The 20,832-nt window shown below is 34.5% G+C and overlaps 1 protein-coding gene across 1 annotated transcript in view; it reads right to left on the reverse strand.

Moving 5' to 3' along the window:
- Positions 1-54: 54 nt before the first annotated feature.
- LOC126810813 (synaptotagmin-15) overlaps positions 55-20,832 on the reverse strand; it is a 28,364-nt gene continuing 7,586 nt past the window's right edge. The window contains exons 3-9 of the mRNA XM_050536097.2: positions 11,756-11,918; positions 11,102-11,326; positions 9,922-10,055; positions 5,379-5,512; positions 4,217-4,378; positions 3,313-3,433; positions 55-2,365 (exon numbers count right to left, since the gene is read on the reverse strand). Of these exons, the coding sequence (XP_050392054.1) occupies positions 2,025-2,365; positions 3,313-3,433; positions 4,217-4,378; positions 5,379-5,512; positions 9,922-10,055; positions 11,102-11,326; positions 11,756-11,918 (1,280 nt within the window). The 3' untranslated portion in view covers positions 55-2,024. The remainder of the gene's footprint in view (positions 2,366-3,312; positions 3,434-4,216; positions 4,379-5,378; positions 5,513-9,921; positions 10,056-11,101; positions 11,327-11,755; positions 11,919-20,832) is intronic.

Raw genomic sequence — 20,832 nt, forward strand, 5'->3', positions numbered from 1 at the left:
ACTTAAAATAAGAAAATAAGTATGAAACCATGTTTAAAACATAATTAAAAACAATTTTAATATTTAAATATATTTTAATTGTAAAACATTACCAAATTCCATAATTTTTTTTCCACGTTAGCTTTCAAATTATATCCCTTCACCTTTTATTTTATTATGGAATTAGTTGTTGTGTTCATTAATATCTATATAAAACTGACCCTGATGTATACTTTATATATTTGAACTACTAATTATTATAATATATAATTCAATTACGATCACAGTATGTAAATTGTATGACTTAAGATAAGCCAAAATGATTTGGTTGCAGGGATAAATAGGCGAAAAATCAGTATAGAATTTGAAATGCGTATTAATAAAATGCTTTCATAATATTACATACACTATAAACTGTCAAAACAATCAATAATAACCATTTCAATCCATTGTTCTTGTTTAATTAACCGACAATAAAAACGGGGCCCAACTTTGGTATTCGACACAACCTCTTTCTTCGAGACTTCCGAATTCGAGATAATGAAGTTTGAATCGATCGATAGCCACTTTACGGTAGTTATCTTGCTATTCTTTTCTTAGAAAAATAAATCGCGCTTCTAGCTGCTTGTCATGTGCGTGCAATAATAATTGGCAAGCCAACTATGCAAATGTGAGATTATATTCACCAAAACGGCACTCCCGTGCCAATTCAGTTTAAAGCAAACTCGCATTTTCTAAACGGATCTATTGTTGGAAACCATAAAATATATTAAATTGTTATGATTATTAGCTTACTATTTTGGTGTTGATCTGGTCAGGGTACACTTTATACACACCTAAACTAAATTATTAAAACACATTTGATAATATGACGGATACAAACACTTCCAACACTACCATTAATATTTACAGATTAAAAGCAAATAGTCTATACTACTGGGGAGGGATGGGGCGGGAGAAAAGTGCAGATCTGAGCTGAAGAATTAATATGTAAGTTTTATTAAATTCATCCGGTCAAAGAAATGTCAACCTTTGTGACCAAAGAGGGCAAAGAAAGAAGTCAACTAATATAGAAGACGTGTGACCATGTGTAGATTTGACCGAGGTTACAACGACCAGTGGCTGAACATATTGATTTGATATATACAGTGTCATAATTAAAATATATGTCATTTAACAATTATTCATCTAAGGTTCGTTTTCCATGGCGTGTTTCATCGGGCGTTTACGCCAGTTACATGGAAACAGTCCCATTACATTTGTGTTAGACTGAATTTTTCTCCGGCTGAAAGCCTTGGATTGATACAACTAAATACGTTTTTGTATTGAAAGCATCATGGACATGTCGGCCAATGATTCAGACGAATGTTAACCTCGGTCTTAGTTTGTAATAAACAATATACAACATTTCTCAGTAACTAGAGTTTTCACAATTTGCTTCCTGAATATGTTTTACAAAGGAAATCTGTTAATTTTTGTTTTTAAGGTAAACTTGGCGCTGTTAATTGTTCCTTTGCTAGTTTCGTCCTTGAATTGTTGTTGACTGAAGACAGTTGTCCCCCTTGATTTGGTACGTCACCGTTTTGAATGCAGCGATCCCATTAAAGCTAATTTCCAAAAACAATAAAGCGGAAGTATCCGCATCAAATTTGTAAAGTAACATGTCAGTACGAATAAAATTGTGAAAACGCTAGTTAAATAAATTGAATATAAAGTGAATTAATATGACATTTTTTTACAATAAAACATATATTTACACAATAAGACATCAAATAATTTTGATTTTCTCGTATTTCTTAAATTTTCTGATAACAAAATATATTCTTCTTTATTCTATATACACATATTGTAAACGCTTACTTTTCTTGTGGCGGAATTTATTTCCTTTCTGATTTAATAGACATATTTTTAATTAAATACAGTTTATAACAATTTAATAAAATGCCCCAAGCTTGGATTGACTAACATGTCTAGTAATTTAAATCTTTGCTGTAAGCGATGTGCTTTAAAAATTAAAATATACTCAAATTTCTATCGAATTTCTCTTAATGCAAATCAGAGGAAACGAAGCTCGTTAACGTATGCCATCGTGCAATAGCTATTTTTGATTGGGCGACCATTTCCTGCCAATGGAGAAGCTCCTCTCCACGCGCAAACATGAACGGACCAATCGTTACTCGGCCGTACTCTTCGTCACGACCAAACGGTCCTCTAGTAGGTGACGTCATGATGGATATAACTACGTTACATGTATCCAACTGTTTACCGGCTATAGAGAAAGAAAATGATTCATGTATCTCGGGATCCGAATAAATTCTCTGTACTGTTGTCTTCTTTGTTTTATGTGCTCGTCTGCCATAATAAAACTGAACCCTCGCATACAATCCTAGAACATAAAATACCACTATTGTTATATCTGTGCAACTGCTATTCGATACGATATATTACAGAGTTAAAACATACATTATGCAAGAGCTAAATCTGCCAATTGCAGGTCTTTCTTTAGGCCTGAAATGTTATCTAAATCATCAATTAGTCATTAATTGGATGTCAGCTGTTTCGTAACCTGGCTGTTTCGTACTTAGTTCATTCGTACCTCACATGAGCCGTTTCGTACTTCACTTCGTACCTCAAATTGATTCGTACCTTTTTCTATGTTGTTGAAATCAGTTTAAATAAATTGAAATAAAGGTGAAACGATTTGATCAAATCCAAAGGCTACGCTAAATTTATATAGACGGTCCATGATATAACAGATCAAAGAAACGCGTACGCACCTTTTGGAGACTTAATTGTTGCATTTTGTTTCTAACCCAACCATATCAGAAAGCATGCAGTTTCACCTTACAATGAGTTAAATTGATTTGGGAATTCTTAGTATATTCAATCGTTTTTAATCGCTTTACCAATCAACTTATCCTGACCATAATCAACTCTCGATGGCATCGCTAGCCTGCGATATTTACTGGATGAGAACCCGGTCTGCTGCTTCTGATTAAATCAAAAAATGAATAATCGAGACTATATTTGTATCGTACCGACTTTAGTGTTGATGATCGAGGCTAGGTCCAAAATTCAATCGCTAAATACTCGGTTTAGGTTGGATCAATTTGACTGAAAATTTCACCAAATTCCCTTTACATTATCTAGTTTTTAACTATTATAGTGAGAACTACCAGCTCTTTATCTAATCTCCCATAATGTATCTTTAATGTCATATTAACAATGTACAGTATCAACAATGGGCCTATACCGTCAGACTACAGGTATGCTAGAAAACATGAATTAGGTTATGCTGAAATTGCTTTGGTCAAATAAAAGTAAAATACTTACCCGATTCACTGGTATAATCTGATGGTCTAAGATTTCTGGCTCTCATCACAACTATTTTTATTTTTTCTTGTGGTGGTATGTACGTCAAGCTAACCTGGACATCACCCAGAGACGACGCAGCCTAAAACACACAAACAGATTGTTGTACCTCGCGAAATTGTTATGTCATTGGGCAACACCGGTGGTTATAGCTAGGCAACTTACAATTAGGGTTCATGTTTTCAAAATGATAATGTAAAAACGTTACCCCAAATTCTTATTTTGTTGAATATGACACCCTATTAGTATTAGCGCGATAGATTATTGAAATATAAACAATGTTCATCTAGATGACCATTTATTAATCTATAATTTAGGAACTGATCAAAGAAGTATTTAAAAAAAAGTGCCGAATTCAAGCAAGAAACCGGTTGCATAAGCCTGTCAATATATATATATATATATATATATATATATATATATATATATATATATATATATATATATCAAAATTAAAGGACAGATTAAACTACTTTGAATTGGTAATGACCTTGAAAATAATAAAGCAATAAGAGAGGTGGATTGACGATGGTCTTCAGAGACATATCGACAATATGATCAATAACCGTTTATTGATCTGTTATTTTCACGTTTGGTTACAGTGATCGCCGATACACGTTAGGAAATACTCAAGGGAGACTACTCGTGACATGTGGATTTATATTTATTTATTGCTTCTATTAATTTCATCGTGGTTTTTTTTGTGTATGAAGTTTAAATGTTGATCCTTTTGACATTCACCAAGAAATGGATAATATTTCATGAAACTCTAATTTGAAAGAATGTCAAAGTCGAAATATACAGGACGCGCAACCCTCAGCGACTACCGTCACGTTATATTGTATTCAGATAACCCCAATCCTACCTGTGCCATAGGTTCAAGATCACACCAGACAACATCACCTTTGGTCAAATCAACATCTTTTAAAGGTACCATAACATGCCCTAACGAATGCCGTATTTGTCGTTTGTCAACATCGTAGACAGAAAAACGCAGTGTTCTTGTAAATACATCTTCAGCTGATACCTGGTAGAAAACAATAATTGAATCAAAATGAATTAAAATCCTTGATAATAACTCCCCTTTATTTAGGTTTAGTACTTGATAAATGCTAACTAAAATTAGAGCTGTGGTATTCACTTCTCGTACAGATATCAGGGGACGAATACCCGGAGGAAGGGGGGGGGGGTAAAGGAAGGTCTTGATGAGCATAGCGTTACCAAAACATTTTTGCAGCCATCGCGGCAAATTCGACTAAAAATAAAATGTGTCAAATATTACATTTAAAACGTAATTCTATTTTCCAGCACAGCCATGGCGGCTCGATGTGTTGGGTGCTGGATGATGAGCATAGCGTTGCCAAAACACTTTTGCAGCCATTGCGGCAAATTCGACTAAAAATATAATGTGTCAAATAATATTACATTTAAAACGTAATTATATTTTCCAGTACAGCCACGGCTTCTCGATGAGTGAGGTGCTGGATCAGGATGCCCACGTATTGGCCGAAAGACTTCATCGGGTTTTACATTGTCAGTGGTGACGGACGAGGCATCTAGTCGTAATTGACAGATGTAATTCGACGACAATGTCCCCTCATAACACACGATATGGGGTATTCCGTCTTCATTATCTCATAGGAGATATCGCTTTACATGAATTTGATTGGTCAGTTAGAAAGGTACTACTTTTTTGTATTTTCAAAGAACAGTTCAATTTTTATTAAAAGTAACTTTTTTTTTTTTTATTTATTAAAAATGAATTATTTTTATTTAATTGACCTTGATGGAAACACTTGGTCAATATAAAGGACTTTGCAAAGGTTGAATTGCTATCAAAAAATGATGTATCACTACGCCGTTATGTATCAGGTCCAGTAAAAGTGAAGTCTATAGCAAAGAAGTATATTTATTTATTTGTGAATGTAAGAAAGGATTGGGTGATAAATAAAATCTCTATGTATTCGCACATGGCTATATTTTATAAAACATTCTAAGTTTATATTGATGGAATATGAAAGACCTACCGTAAATGAAAAAGATTCGTTAAAGACTGGCGAGAGAGATTTTTTACGGGTTTTAGAAGTACGACACGTTCGCTCATCAGGTAGAAGATAGAGCTTGACAAAAGGGTCGCGCGGTGCTTGGTTCGGACTTCTTCCTATAAAATAAAACAAAAGAAAAGCATGAAATAAAATCTTGTCAACAAATATTTTAATCTCGACATCAAAAAGACTGCCTAGGTCGATAAAAGTTACTCGATCGAGAGAAGTTATAATTACTCAAGCTCTATATAACTAATATTAACGTAATAAAATATACGCCACGTTGTGAAGTCAGTAAATTTATTGACAAACTTCAAACATATTATTGAGTCATATTTCAAATCGAGATATTATTTTGTGGTAAAATATAAGAACATATGGTGATATTTCTAAAACCTACCGACGACCGATAATGTTTATAGATTTTTGATTATCATCCATGTGTATATGAACAGATCGCAGTTCGACACCATCGACTACAAAGAAGGGTTGTTTATAATTTGTTTGTCTTTTCAGACCTCAACCAGGTGTATTTGATTATTGAGGGATTTATGCCTGGTACATAAAAGCAAACGATACCCACACAAAGCGCTGAAATATGTCCACAAAGCGCGGAAATATGCACACAAAGCACTATGTCTTGAAAACAATATGGATGTTATGCAAATTTGATAAGGGTCCTTTATGCTTACAAGATCTATATCGTGTTGACAAGCTTTTCCGGACACACAATATATCTAGAATGTTGAAAATCAATGCTTCAAACCAAATTTGACAAGCAATAGGCTTAATTCTCTCACCGTCCTAATGTTTACAGAATGTCGCGGAACGCTGAATATCGATTGTGCTCGTCCTCTTACTACCCCAATGTTGCACACCAATCTGGTTAAAAACAGATCCTATTCCGTTTCGTTTTTTTATAGTTCAAATTTTTTTATTGTCTTTACTACACTGGGACCCGGAAGAGTTGTTATATAACCCGCGTTTTGGATGATGTGAGGAATAAGCCAATGAAACGGTCTGCTACGGCGAGTTTTTGGCGTGAGGTGCACGGAACTGTGGGTAACCCACTAGAAAGATCAACACTAATTGATTAAACAAAATATGTCTGACGTCGTAGGGCCAAAAGCCAATCGTATGACCTCTTAAGTTACACGACCTTCCACTACAATCGGTCAGATCTTCGAAGAACGCTAGATCGGAGACTGTCCTGCCCATTCTAGCACATATAACGTCATATCTGGATCTCGCGTTCTCCCAGATCTTTATGTAGTAGAGGCCATCGAAAGTACAAAAAAACGAAAAAAAAAATAGATCTGTATTTTAATCAGATTGGCTGAACACGGACATGCGTGGCGACATAATACGCTAACACTGGAATATGGGCGTATAACAGAATGTTATATTCTTTGCTCAAATAAGCTATAGCGTCATCCATGTCCCACCTCTGCCCAAAAACGCCTTGTCTTGTTTTATGTGTAGGTTTAAATAGTGATTTGAATATATGGATGGGTTAATTAAAATCTTTCTCAAATATCGAAAGTTAGGATCAATGAATAAAGGTGTAGCCGATAGCGCTGACTAGTTGCTCTCTGTATTCAACTGAGACCATATGTTGTTTTACAATCGAATAGTTGTATTGAAATTATCTCCCTGTAAGTCTGTATATACATGTTTATGAATACATACAAAAGGATAACAGATGTAACTCAATTTAAAGGAACATGAACAGATTGCTAGTAATATATGGCTATAACTTGTTTGTCAAGTCATATTCATACTCCTTGAAGCGCAAATGGTTTATATAAGTCAGGATAACTTGTCATCATTAATCAGCCTTCACCAATACTAATTGTTGAATGTGTTGAATATACATGCCGACGTAAAAATTCTAACATTTAAACATCCACGTTGCTCCCAAATAACAACCGTTGTTTAACACAGTTTACTACACATTTTGATTATCATCTAATTTAATAAACTGAGTTTATGAACTCTGAATTTGAAAAACGCGGAATCAGTATGTTTTTTGATGGTTAGAATATTGTGCGGTTTATAACATGCCAAGATGGGAAACGAAATACGTACGATCAATAACATTAACAATAACTCTACTTTAAACCTATGTTCATTTGCTTACATAATATACGCCAATGTCTGCATTTTATGAATCGCATATTTAACGCTACATAAGATCTAACATATGTTCAAAACGACTGCCGTTCAACAACCTGTGTTAAGCACAAGACTGGTGAACAGAGTCGTGGCCTGATCCGAAGAGTTGTGTTTTGATTGGCTGTTTTACGTTGCGATTTCTAACTGAGTCCGGTAAAATAGGCTACAAAATACGGAGCATAAAATGGAATAAAAATTGAAATATAAACTAAAGACCATCTGTTTCTATCAGAATGGTGGGTAGAAATCATGATAACATACATAATGTCATTCGTAGTTTGTAAAACGGTCTAATATTACCTGAAAAGATACCCCCACGTACACACTGTTTAATTTGATGATCTATTCAAATATATTCAAATTAATTTTACTTTAAATCCCTCTCAAAACATTTCAATTTCAAGAAAACTACCCCAAGTCGTAAAAGTCTATTTCAAAGCAGCCTTGTTTGTCAAGTGACTTGATTCATGGAGAATCAATTTTGACCTTGTATTGTCGTTACTCGCCGTCCATTTACTTTTTTGTTCGGTGGAGGCCCCGTGGGTGTTTTTCAGAGAATCTATGATTTTTCTTGTAAGACCAGGTGTCTCTACTTTCCATATCATTTCAAATATGCCACACTTTTATTGGATATAACTACCCTATAAATACTTTCATTGGAATGTATCATAAACAAGCGGTTGCCATGCAAAATACGCCCACATTTTGCAAAAGATGGACAGAGAACAAGCTCGAAAAAAGCCATTTTTCGTATAATCCTGGTTGTTATGGTCCGACATGCGTCAATATCGAAAGACATAAAAATATATTTTTAGTTTCATCAAAATTGGATACAAATTGTGACTTCTATAGAGGATCTACAAGCTAAAAACGTGATTTTTCGTACAATCAGGGTCCCTAATTCAGGAAGTTTCATCAAAATCCAGAGTGTTCAAAAACTAAAAACATGTTTTTTCGTACGGTCCGATACATGGCAATGTCGAAAGGAACCGCAATCTTTGGAATCTATAACCCTTATATTAAGTTTCGTCAAAATCAGATAAAAATTGTGGCCTGTAAAGTGTCCACAAACAAAATGTGAACGGACGGACGGACGAACAGGGGCGAGGACAATATACGTCCACATGAAAATGTGGGCGTATAAAAATAATTATTCAGAAGTTAATGCTTGCAACAAAAAGTGTTATCAAATCATCGTGTATAAATGGTTTAGTACGGAATATAATTCGATTGTTCTTTATATATCATCCGTATTTATTAATCACGCATATATATACAATAGATCTCTACAACAATTTTAAAGTTTAAAAACTTCAAAAATGTGTAACTAACTGAAAACAAATACACGGTTGGCTAGATGTGCATTATGGTGAACTCCCACATACATTTTAAACCTTATAAAATAAAGATAGCGAAATTTACATATTATTATATATTGTAATATACAATAAATAATGTTAACTAAGGGAAATTATGTCAACCCAACTCAATGAAAACCCATTGTCAATAATATGTCAGTTTATGAATTTCACATTAAATGAACCAAACAAAGGGTGAGTCAATAGAATAATGCAACATTTGGTAACCATCGATTCTTCCACAATTTCGTATGTCAAGAAAACACGACACCATGTCAAGTATAGTATATTGTCAGTTAATGGAAATTTTATTACTTAGCATTGGTCTATATGTAACTTTGTTAGTTCTGGTATATTTAACTTATATTATTAATTTTAGAGTTAAATAGCCACAATTGTAAATAAATCGGATTAGTTTTGTACTGTTTATATAAGCATGTATAATTCAATCATTCCGGTTGTGTTTACTAGGAAATTTATATTGTTAATATTTTGTTTGTAAACAACTTTTACAGTCGACCAATAACCTTTATGCTATTAACTTTGTTTACGAACGAAACGTGGGGAAACATATTTTCTGACTCCTCTATACAATAATAGTGTACTGTCATTCATCATCTTATATATAGGGCACCCATTTATAATTTTTGTATACAACATAAGAAGTTGTCCGGTCTTGAAAATCACGCAACAGATAATGGAAGATTCTTTTGAATATGGATTCGAATTCATACCTGAACTAAGAAGATCCTACTGGAGTTTTCTTGTCCTGATCTCATCAGTCACGGGTTGTCCGATTGACATGAAAATGGTGCCCAGTCATGCAGATGACCTATGTATCAATGTGCACGTAATGCCGGGTTCCCACTGTCGGGCGATGAGTTACGATAGGATTGTTCCTATTGAGTCCACGATCTGCTACATGCAGATACGTTCGGATACGTTTTGATATGGGAAAGTGTATTGTATTAAAGTGTTTTTTTTATATTTACCTGGAATGTTTTTAACTTTGATTAGAGTAACACACAGTTGTTCTACAGCTACGTCATATATCAAAGAGAACCACAGTCGACCATGTTCTGTTGGTGGTAGATTTCCTTCCTCATCTTCGGAAAAACTTGAATGTCTATAAAATAGGTTATATATATTTAATATCACAATTGTCCCTCGAGCGAACGAGCGATTGGGTCACGTAACAGCTCGTCAAAATGACAGCCTCCAGCAGCATGTCCAAAATGTCAAAAAGAAGGGTATTTGGAAATCAATGACTAGACTTCCATCAAAGGTGGTAATGTCCATACCGCGAAAATTAATATAAGATGACGGGTCCTCATATCTCAATTCTTCGAGAAGGGAGTGGTATGCCCCCAAAACTCCCCTCCTCCGTATCAACTGATTTTCTCATACACATAGTGCTTGTAAGCAACCGTCTTTTGGAATCCATGATGGAAAAGTGGTATCACTCCAAAATTCAATAAAACATTCCAAAACATCTTTGCACATGTTTAAGTATGATGTTGACCTTGAACATGTTCGAACATCATCATTATGATTATGTTAAATGGAATTACGGATGGTGCAAAGAAAGTGGTTTTCGACCTCTGAACGAAAATATAGAGGAGGAGTCTAGTATGAAAGCTGATTATAAGCCCATGACAGCCCTTCGTTTAATCTGGGATCTTCCCTAAAACGTTATGAAAACATATTTGGTCCAATTTGGAGCTCTGTTTAAAGCGTATGATATTGTTACGCAGTCAGCTATTTGTTGTTAATCGGACTATTGACCAGCAATAATTTGGAACAGAAATTTGCTTCCATTATAGCAGTGTTAAGTGGGATTAGCTCTAATCAAACAAAACACTGTGAGGAGTATGATTAAATAAGAAGCCACGACAAGACATAATCAGTGCCAGAGCAAAGCAAAGAAGTCGAGTCATTTCTTAGCTTCGCCTTGACTTCATACTGAACCTCATAGCGGACCATGTGTCGCCGTTTCTTGGCTTCGCTTTCTCACTTTAACGCGATGGTAAGAAGGGTACTTATAGGCATAGTCTAGCTACTGGACACAGTGTTTCTATTTAGTCCAATCGACAGTCCATAGAAAAGGGAATGGTGTACCAGTAGATTGGCTGCATTGAGAAAGCAAAGCATTTACAAAGATTTACTATTTACCTGTATAATTCTGGTTGTATTGATCCTAATGTTTGTTGATATTGCCCACCTCCTATAGATATAGACCTATCAAAACTGCTTCTAGGTTGTACTCGTTCCGGCGGAAGTTCAAAATCTGGTACCTTATCTATCGTTACCGACCTTATCAATACAGAATCTTTAGCGCTTATACTAGAGTAGGCATCTGGACAAGATTTTCTTTTAGGTAGTCTTGGAGATGGACTTCTGCAATGGAAAATTAGTTTCTTGCTACCAGTTTACATCTAAATGACTATAGTTCAGAACTTTATTTGTACAATATTGTTTCATTTAAACTGAATGCCACAATCTCATCAAGTCTACTTCTGGACCGCTTTTTATAAAGCTTCTTAAGACTTAAGCAGCACGCAATTCGAATATTTTACTGTGCAACTCTATAAATGAAATCAAATGGGGTTTAACGTCCCACTGTTCTGTCCCGATTGGGCTAATGAAGACGAGTGCAACGCTATAGGAATTGTGCATATGTAACTTTACGCACACTTTGTGAAACGGTTCCCCTGAACGAGAGATATAAATGTTTAGAAAATTAAAGGTATTACTTCAAACTCTAGACTGTTCTAGACAATAAATAATCGCATAAATACGCTATAAAACTAAAGTAATAAAACTAACCTTGAGTTTGGACAAGATCTAGAGAACAGAGAATCTTCGTTAAAATCTTCAAATTGTAAATCAAATTTCCTTCTATTTCGGCGAATTTTAAACAGAATAATGGCAATAATGATGATAAGAAGAGCGGCTGCGGAACAGCCAATTATTATTCCCAGCGATGTAGCTGTAACAAAATAAAATACATCATAAATATTTTATGTCATCTCTTCCAATGTATACAGATATTGTTGGCCTTGGGATGAAAGCTACAATCATACGATTTTCTTATTATAATCCCAGCACTTTCTAAAACACTCAAACATCAGTCCAATTATCATATATGAGGTTCGTCGGAATATATGAAATATGTTAATTCTATGTGCCTGCTCACATTTATTCGGCGTATTGAAAATTGTAAAACAATTGCATAACGTAAGGATAAATCATTTGTTATGCGCGGGGATAAAATTTGAAGATGTGACTTTATATCCAAGAGACGATTGTGCCGAATTGAGTGTGGATTTAAAAAGATTCTCATTATGCAGCCGCCAAGATTAAAGACCCCGTTATTTAAACCTTATTTCGAATCATAGTCTACTGCATCTTAAAAAAAACCCACAGCACTGAGAGTTTCCTGAAATCAATGTAATGGTCATTTTTACGTACTTCAAATGATTTCATTCGGGTTGAAAGATAGAAATTATATCAATTAAGTCGTAAAATTAATCGTGTTTACACTTCAGATAAATACATTCAGTTATCAACTATTGTGAAATGTGGCTTAAAATTAACGAAATATCATTTGATGGTTAAATTTAGAAATGTAATCATCTGTCCAGACCAATTAATATATTCATCAATAAACAGTTATTAATACTGCATTAAAGTTAAGAGGAGAGTGTAGTATGCATTGGAGATGGAATATACAACAGTGGGACAGGAGCAGGCATTTCGCTAAAATTTAACTCTGACCAACTACAATTATTTAAAACTGCTGATCCTCATTTACATTTTTCGAACAATATCTAATCTAATTTTTCACGGATTAAGCCATTCTAAATTGTATTCAAATTGATCATTTAACATTTATTTAAGACAATGCAGTTTCGAACGCCAACCGCACACCCCCACACCACTGTAACGGGGAATTTCGGATTTTTTCCAAAAAAATGACAATGAACTTGGTCCATAGAACGCAAAGTTCTTCAGTCGTAGTATTCATATATTCCGCTGAAGTTCTGTTGGAATCCATTGAAGAACTTAACCGAGGGGTTAGATCTATGCGTTGATACTGCTATTGTAAATGTCGTCTGGTTTTGTTTTTTGTTAAAGGTTAATCAAATTTCAAGCTATTGCTATAGCATAAATCAACGCCATTAACATATTATATATGTCAGACCTAAAAATAAACTAAATACAGATCAAAGTTTCTCCACTGCAAAAACAATATTACGTGGATAATCTCATTAAATATTGTCGACTTTGTGCAGGATGCTATTAATGTCACTCATGTCAATAATGATCGACGAGACTCTTAATACAAAGCTCTTATTACGTAGTAATTAGATTGGTCTTCGTGTTTCTTTTTGGAAATATATCCTAAAGCATGGATTTAGCAACTACCCACGTTAAAGTCAACTGTCGCCCACACATATATGTTTAAAAGGATGACATTTCCCAGTTTGTTTCTTGTATAGTTTCAAGAATAGAGAACATTAAATAATACAATATCTCATTGATGGATATGTGATAAATAATGTCTTTAACAACAACAACAAAAGAATATTCAGAAAGAAATTAGCCGAATATAGACATTGACAAAAAATTGACAAAATAAAAACATCGATCAATTTTAAGTTAGTGTAGTAATACACATTTAGATTTTATGAGATAGGCATGACTAATAACAGATAAGAAAGTATAACAAATCTTATAGCAAGCAGTCCACAATACATTTGTAACAACAATAACACGCCGTATAACAATTAAAAACAAAAGGTTAACAGATGCTTTCAAAGATCTCGGAAATAACGCAAACCAAAAATCAGTTATAGTTTATATCAGATCGTGTGGCAAACGGCTATTCTTATGAAATTATCAGTGAGTACAAAATCATTTGCTGATAACAATAACGGATTTCCCTTTTTGACTGTTACGGATCAACCGTAGCAAAGATCTCTTATAAAATTAGATGTGGATTAAAAAGTAATGGACACGAACATTGTTCTTTAAAGTAATAAAACATTAACATTTACAAGTTATTGGATTCGCGCCTTGGAAACCGTGGCATATCTTCACTTACAATGTGGGTTTTCATCTCCATGATCATAATGCCCAACCAATGTCAAAAATATGCAGTGGTTCAGATATGCTACGATACGACTCTAGCATATATTCCACAGAGACTTTAAATCAAAACTATTCTCCTGCACTGTAACAAAAATTTCAGTGAAAAAACGTAAAAAATTCCGGAAACAAAAATTACCAGGAAACTTTTATCCGTATTTGTTTTTCCTGTAATTTACAGAAATTCCTTCCATTAACATAAATTCCATTTTCAAATTCAGAAAAAAAATCCTGGTAAATTTTCTTTCCTGAGCACGAAGATGATAAAAATTTCATTGAATTAACCATTGACTTTATACCCGTGCGTCAAATAGATTTATCTAACGTCCGCTTCCACCGAAGTGATATCGCAGATACTCTTTAACCATAACCTCTTTTCGCTAATATATGAATCGAGAGCAATGTATCACAACCCGCCAGTGGTTGGAGGCTTTCAGTGGTAGACTCTGCTATCGAGTCAAACTGACTTACACTGGCCAACGGGTTGTACTATCTGGATTTAAGCCTGCTTGATTACCAGATATTACATTACCACACGAGGCATTAAAACATATTTTTACATATTTATGAAAATACTTACAATCTGATTTCCGTATGATGAATAACAATACACTTTATAGATCTTATGAATAATGGAAATTAGATATACATTTCAATTAATATACCAAACGTTACAAAATATGATTCTTCATATTATGGTTAATCCATTGAAATGAATACTATAACATGATCATTATTATAAATGATTATATATGTATACGGAACTTCTTTGTCATTCCACCGTATATTCCGTAAAATAACAGGATTAAGTCCATTATAGAAGGGAATAAAACATTTTATCCCTAAATTTCACGGAAAGTTCCTGTTAAATACTGAATATTCCACAGAAATATATAAAACACGTAATTTGAAGAAATAATTCATGCTTTTAACACAATTTTACCAAAAAATCCTTCGATTAACAGAAAAAAGGTGTTAAACTACGGAATTCGGCCACATCAAAAATGGATATTTTTTACAGTGTTGAATGATGGAATTTTATAACCATATACCGAACGAAAATTTGAAAATCTACTAGCTACATCATTCTACTGTCATAGCTAATTTTTAATTTTAGTTAAAATTAGACAAACGTTCGGGCGATTTAATTATGCGCGCCTTTGTTGTGTATTCAATGGCATGCATGTATATTTTGCGCAAATAAGGCCCATTAAAATTTGTGCACACTGTCCCGATTCCTATTCTGTTGGATTTCAGTCCAGTCCAGACAGTCTGCTCTCTATCATATTGCATATAATGTTTCTTAATAGCATTGTTATTATTCCCACCTACGCGTGTTTGCAACAATGGAACGTATTTTTATTATACGTATATATAAAATATTGCCAACCGCGATCATTTTTAATTAGTTTTGTAATTATGACATAGCATAAATAACCACACTGTGGAGACATGGTTCAACAGGAAATTGAAAAAAAAACAACATTAAGCCCCATCAATGATGCCGATGTTTGCCATTAAGAGAATCATATTGTAATATCAATAATTAGTAAAATATATATTTCTTAGGTAAATTCACATCATCCTTCGAACATTTGAGGCCGTATGTTGTAGCAATGGACATCGCAACAGTCTTAAATGAAAATATATGCTCATGATTGTAACTTGGTGATTTAGATGTTCCTAATATCTCATATCTAACCTTTAACTAACAGTTCTCTTAAATTAAAGCATCCTCCATCTGCGCACCTATGTGCCAAAAACACTAACGTTGACAATAGCAGAACCACCATTAAAGAATTTCATTTTATTAAAAAAAAAAAAACTTCATTTCCCATCACATCACTACTCGTAAGCAGAGAAGTAAAAAGTCATCTATATTTGGTAAATGATACACATAGATGTCCATAATGATGTAATATGCTGCCCACTAATTAGTTTCCTTTTAACTAAACTAGAATAAGCTTGGTTATATAAAAGGATAATATTTCAACAACACAACTTATATAGCACATCATATAATCACTTGTTATGTCCTTTCATATATTCACACTGCTTTAATCAAAAACTAACCAGTTGTCCTAACATTCATTAAAATCCACTGTAAATAGAATAGTGTCTAACGCACCACCTTTTATAATGAACTGTTGAACAATCTGTTGGACTGAATAGATGCCAATCAGAAAATCTAATGCAGACCATTTAAATTTGATATGCATCACTTTTATGGAAATATATCTATACTTATCTGATAGTACAATATATGATCATAAAATCGATAACAATTGTATGATACAATGTTATCAAGAAATATAAAAGGTTACTTTAATCCTGCCGAAAACTGACTTATGCAAAATTTATTTGCGATTACGACTTCCAAGAAACAATCTCGAAACCAACATATATTGTGTAATTATCATGTGTTAAGGTCTGTGTTTTTAATCTGGTGTGGAGTGAAAGAAAACTGAATATGAAAAATATAAGTAACAAACCCCTAGATAGATCATAAGCAAACCCTCACGCCATTCCACAGATTGCGTTTATTATTCATGCATTGGCTTTTCTTTACTTACATACATAGATACCAATAATATTCTTGCTTCAAATATTTTTTAATTAAAGTTAACACCTGTTCAATATGAACACGTATGCATCGTGTTACATTATCGTCATTCATCGATTTTACTACACTAAAACTACATCCCGCACAGAAAAAGTGTCCTTGTTTATAGATCTATTAATGACATTAACGTAGATTCATAACCTAGATTAATGCAAGAATCCAATAATTGTGGGTAGCCAATTCTATTTCAGATATATACTATGCAGCTCTTTTACTCTCGGACATGTTCCCAACTGCGATTTGTTTTTGAAAAAAATATCTCTGTTTGTATACCTTACAATTCGGCATTGTGGTTGTCCTGCATATGACACATTACTCAAGTTATAAAGATTAATACAAACCAAATATCCAAGTCTTATAGATTGCGTAATATTATTAGAAAATAAGAAAACTTTTCCATATCATAATTCAATGCTACACATTTGAAATTGATGTACTCTAAAAAATGATAAAATAACGTTATTACATAATAAAACATCGATATAAACAATAACAGAATAATATTATCAGTTATCTAGATCAATAAAGCAAATGATTGGTTGCGGCCCTTTGACGAATCAAAATATTGCAATCCAACCGAAATCTCACTGGATGATATTGATCATATTCTTTTTTCAAAATGATTATTACTCTTCTAAGTCTCTACGTGACAGTAAAGTTTATTTTTGTTGTTTATCGCATTATCTTTCATCCAGTTTTTAGAATTAATTTAATTTCCATAAAATGGCAGCTGTGACATAATGACCCGAAAGACAAGCGTTTAGCATTAAATCGCACAGACACGTCTATACTTTTACTTACATTATAAAACTTATGAAATTGTAAAATAATAACATAAGCCTTTAAAGGAGATATATAGCCCATCTACTTCTATGTTCTAACAAAAGGTAGACAATGTTAACAACCACTCTAACAAGGTTTAGAATAATTCCTCAATCCTCCACCTCCATTCGAGCACTGTCCGTATAGCGCTCTTTCCAAAAGCTAAAATTAGGTTGTGACGTTTAGCAGTAAGACATTGTGGGATATCTTAAATTACTATCTTCAACATATAATTCCAACTGTAATACCAGTTATAGGAAACGAACGGTCATACGAGAGGTTCTATTCCGAGATGTTGTTATGGAATTTTATTGCGCTGAATATAATTATGTTACAACAATATTTTCAAAACCCAATTTGTCTTTAAAAAAAAAGTATTTGGTATGGCAGCTTTATGGAATTAACAAATAAAATTTGATTTTACAGTAGCAGCCATGAGTATAATTGCTTCGGTTTATACCCGGGATTGCCGTTGTTAATAACAAGCGCTGGACTTATTATTGTTTGAATTAGAGGGGCTCAATCTTTCAAGCCCGAGCTTTTAATTGTCAACCATCAATTTCAGGATATACTGCTTTCTTGATCGCAATTAAACTCTCCACCTTGTCTATCAAATCGGATTTCTTTCCTGTCCGCTTTCCACTGTGCCATCTTCTGCTAGCATAGAATATTCTGCTGGATATTTCGAGCAGTGGGCACCCGGAACCGATTCTTCGCCAAAAAATAAATCTTCCATATCTTAAGTATATCAATCACCCCCGTGCGTGTTTTTGGTCCGACTTAAAATATGTGACGCCATCCGTAGAAAGTACTATTAAGAATCAAAGCCCTGTATAAGAATGCGTTAGTGACGTCATCCAATATTGTGCCCCTATGCTTTAAAATAGCGATGTTTTAGTAAATCGGTCAAATTTGTATGTATTTAGTGTACAAAAGTTTGTCGGTTTTTTTTAGTCTGGCGTTTCAACGGAGGCACTTGGACATTTTTAGAAGTTGATTCAAGCAGACTTAACTGTTATTATCTACCACTTGTTAGAATACAGAAATGATAAGTCACGCAGCTTATAAGGACCATATTGCAGATGTATGTGGACGTTCCGGACGAAAGCACCACATTTTCCCCAGATGCTACCCATTACCTTAGCTTTTCATTTTTGATAGGCACCACTTTCGCCAAATATGTTATGGAAGCCATCTTGGATTCTCAAGATTTTCGCTATATGGACACAGTACACCATTAATTTCCCCATTGACTCCAATGTTAATTCTCGTCTCTTTCACCGGCTCAAAATTTTCATGGGATGGGGTTAAACGCTTTCTACCACAGATGGAGCCAGATGTGACCTCTTGATCAAAAGCATGTATGAGGTCTTCACCATGTGAATCTTGAGATACAAACACTGGATGTCGCGTACTAGTAAACATACAACTGTCCACCCTACATGCATAGGCGTACTGGGAAATTTTTGACTGGGGGGGGGGGGGGGGGCGGTGGTGGTTGGTGCCCCAAAAATGTAGTTAGGTTCTTAGTATGTTACATAATAATTATAATATCTCTTTTGCGATGAATAAGTTCTTAATTTCTAAATCATCCATAAAAGAGAACTAAATTTTATTTACTTTGTAATATACACAACTAAAAACAGTTGTTTATGTAACTGTAATTCGAGGCTTACTGTACTCCAAACAATAGAGGGTTCGAGTCTTAAGATTTCTATTTAATTGCCTAACTATAGACACTCTGAATTTAAATTCGCTGTTAAATTGGATGCATTCAAGAACACAATATTTTTTTATACAACTTTTACAAAGTATAATTGTGTGCCCAAATTTTCCCAGCATTTGGTGCCCAAAATGGGGGGGGGGGGCGGCCTATGCCTACATGACAACGTAACCAACCCCTTAACTCTCTTGTCCATAAGTCTCAAACTTGTGAATATTCACCAAAACCCGCCATGCAAATTGGGAAAGCAAATGGAGAAAGAGACTATTAATAGCTTTTGCACTATATTAAGTGTCCTGTGTACATATAAAAACCTTTTTTTGTAAGGCAATGTGTAGAATCTGAAAAAAGTTAGCCCGGAACGTCCACATCAACATTTTAAGCTGCCTTACGAGATGGGCCATCCCCCTTAATAAATAATATGCATGATCTGCATTAATATCACTCATCTCTCGTCACAGATGGTTCTTATCTTATCTTATAATACTTGGAACATAATTATCTATAATTTATATGCGGCCTACTTTCTTTTACATGTATGATAACAATAGCTCGGTGGTGACTGGTGAATCTGCAATCAACAACACAGAAATGAAATGGGGTTTAACGTCCTACTGTTCTGCTCCGAACTGGGCTAATGAAGACGGGCATACGCCATACAGTGTGCTATGAGGGAAATTTTGTCCGGACGGGGGCACTACAGCCTACTCTTATATCGAATTCCAACTGTCAAGGGATCTTTTACGTACACGCCAATGTGTACACGGGACCTCGGTTTATCGTCCCACCCGGACGACTAGACAGCTGTCCTTGTCAAACCCTCCGTCCTGCATCACTGACAAGGGGGAACCACGCCGGAAAAGCTGGATGAACTTTCTCGGCCAATGCAGGGATCGAACACCCGACCTCCAGGCTAGCGAGCCAGCGTCTTACCCACTTAGCCACCGTGATCCCTAACAAAACAGAACTTAGGTAATTACTAGTGTATAGCCTAGAACAAATACAGGTGTGTGTGTGTGTTAGCATACCAACGTTTAAACGAATCTTTAAAATAAACGAGTACTTTGACAAAGGATTACCTTCAGTTCTGGTTCCGTTATCTCGAATACGCCTAAAATAATAATAACATAGTTTTTTGTGTGATTTTTTAAGTGCCTGTAGGTCGACTAAACATACGTTTATCCGGAACCTAATAGTCTGACATAGTATGCTTTTTATGGTTGTGACAGAACCTATAGAAAGTGAAAGAACCGGGTGTCACCAGCGTACCCTTGTTAGTATATTATACGTCTGCATGTTAATGTGGTCGTATATTATCGCCCAGACGTTCTCCCACAGTTAAAGACCCCAGGGGACGAGAATTTCCGAAAGGAGAGAGGACAGCCAAATTTTTAAATAACTTAAATTGATATTAAAGCATCAGCGTCTCGAATTGTAATACGGTAGTAATAGTTAGTAAACGGGAGAAAATCTGACTAATCTGAAAATGCGCCACTGTTATACATCTGGTCTTTCGGCAGCACTAGCAGCTAAATTTCAATTATGTATGATACAGTCTTTTGTTTCATATACTATTCAAAAAAA

This window comes from Patella vulgata, chromosome 2 (assembly GCF_932274485.2).
Source record: "Patella vulgata chromosome 2, xgPatVulg1.2, whole genome shotgun sequence".
NCBI classification, from domain to species: Eukaryota; Metazoa; Mollusca; class Gastropoda; family Patellidae; genus Patella; species Patella vulgata.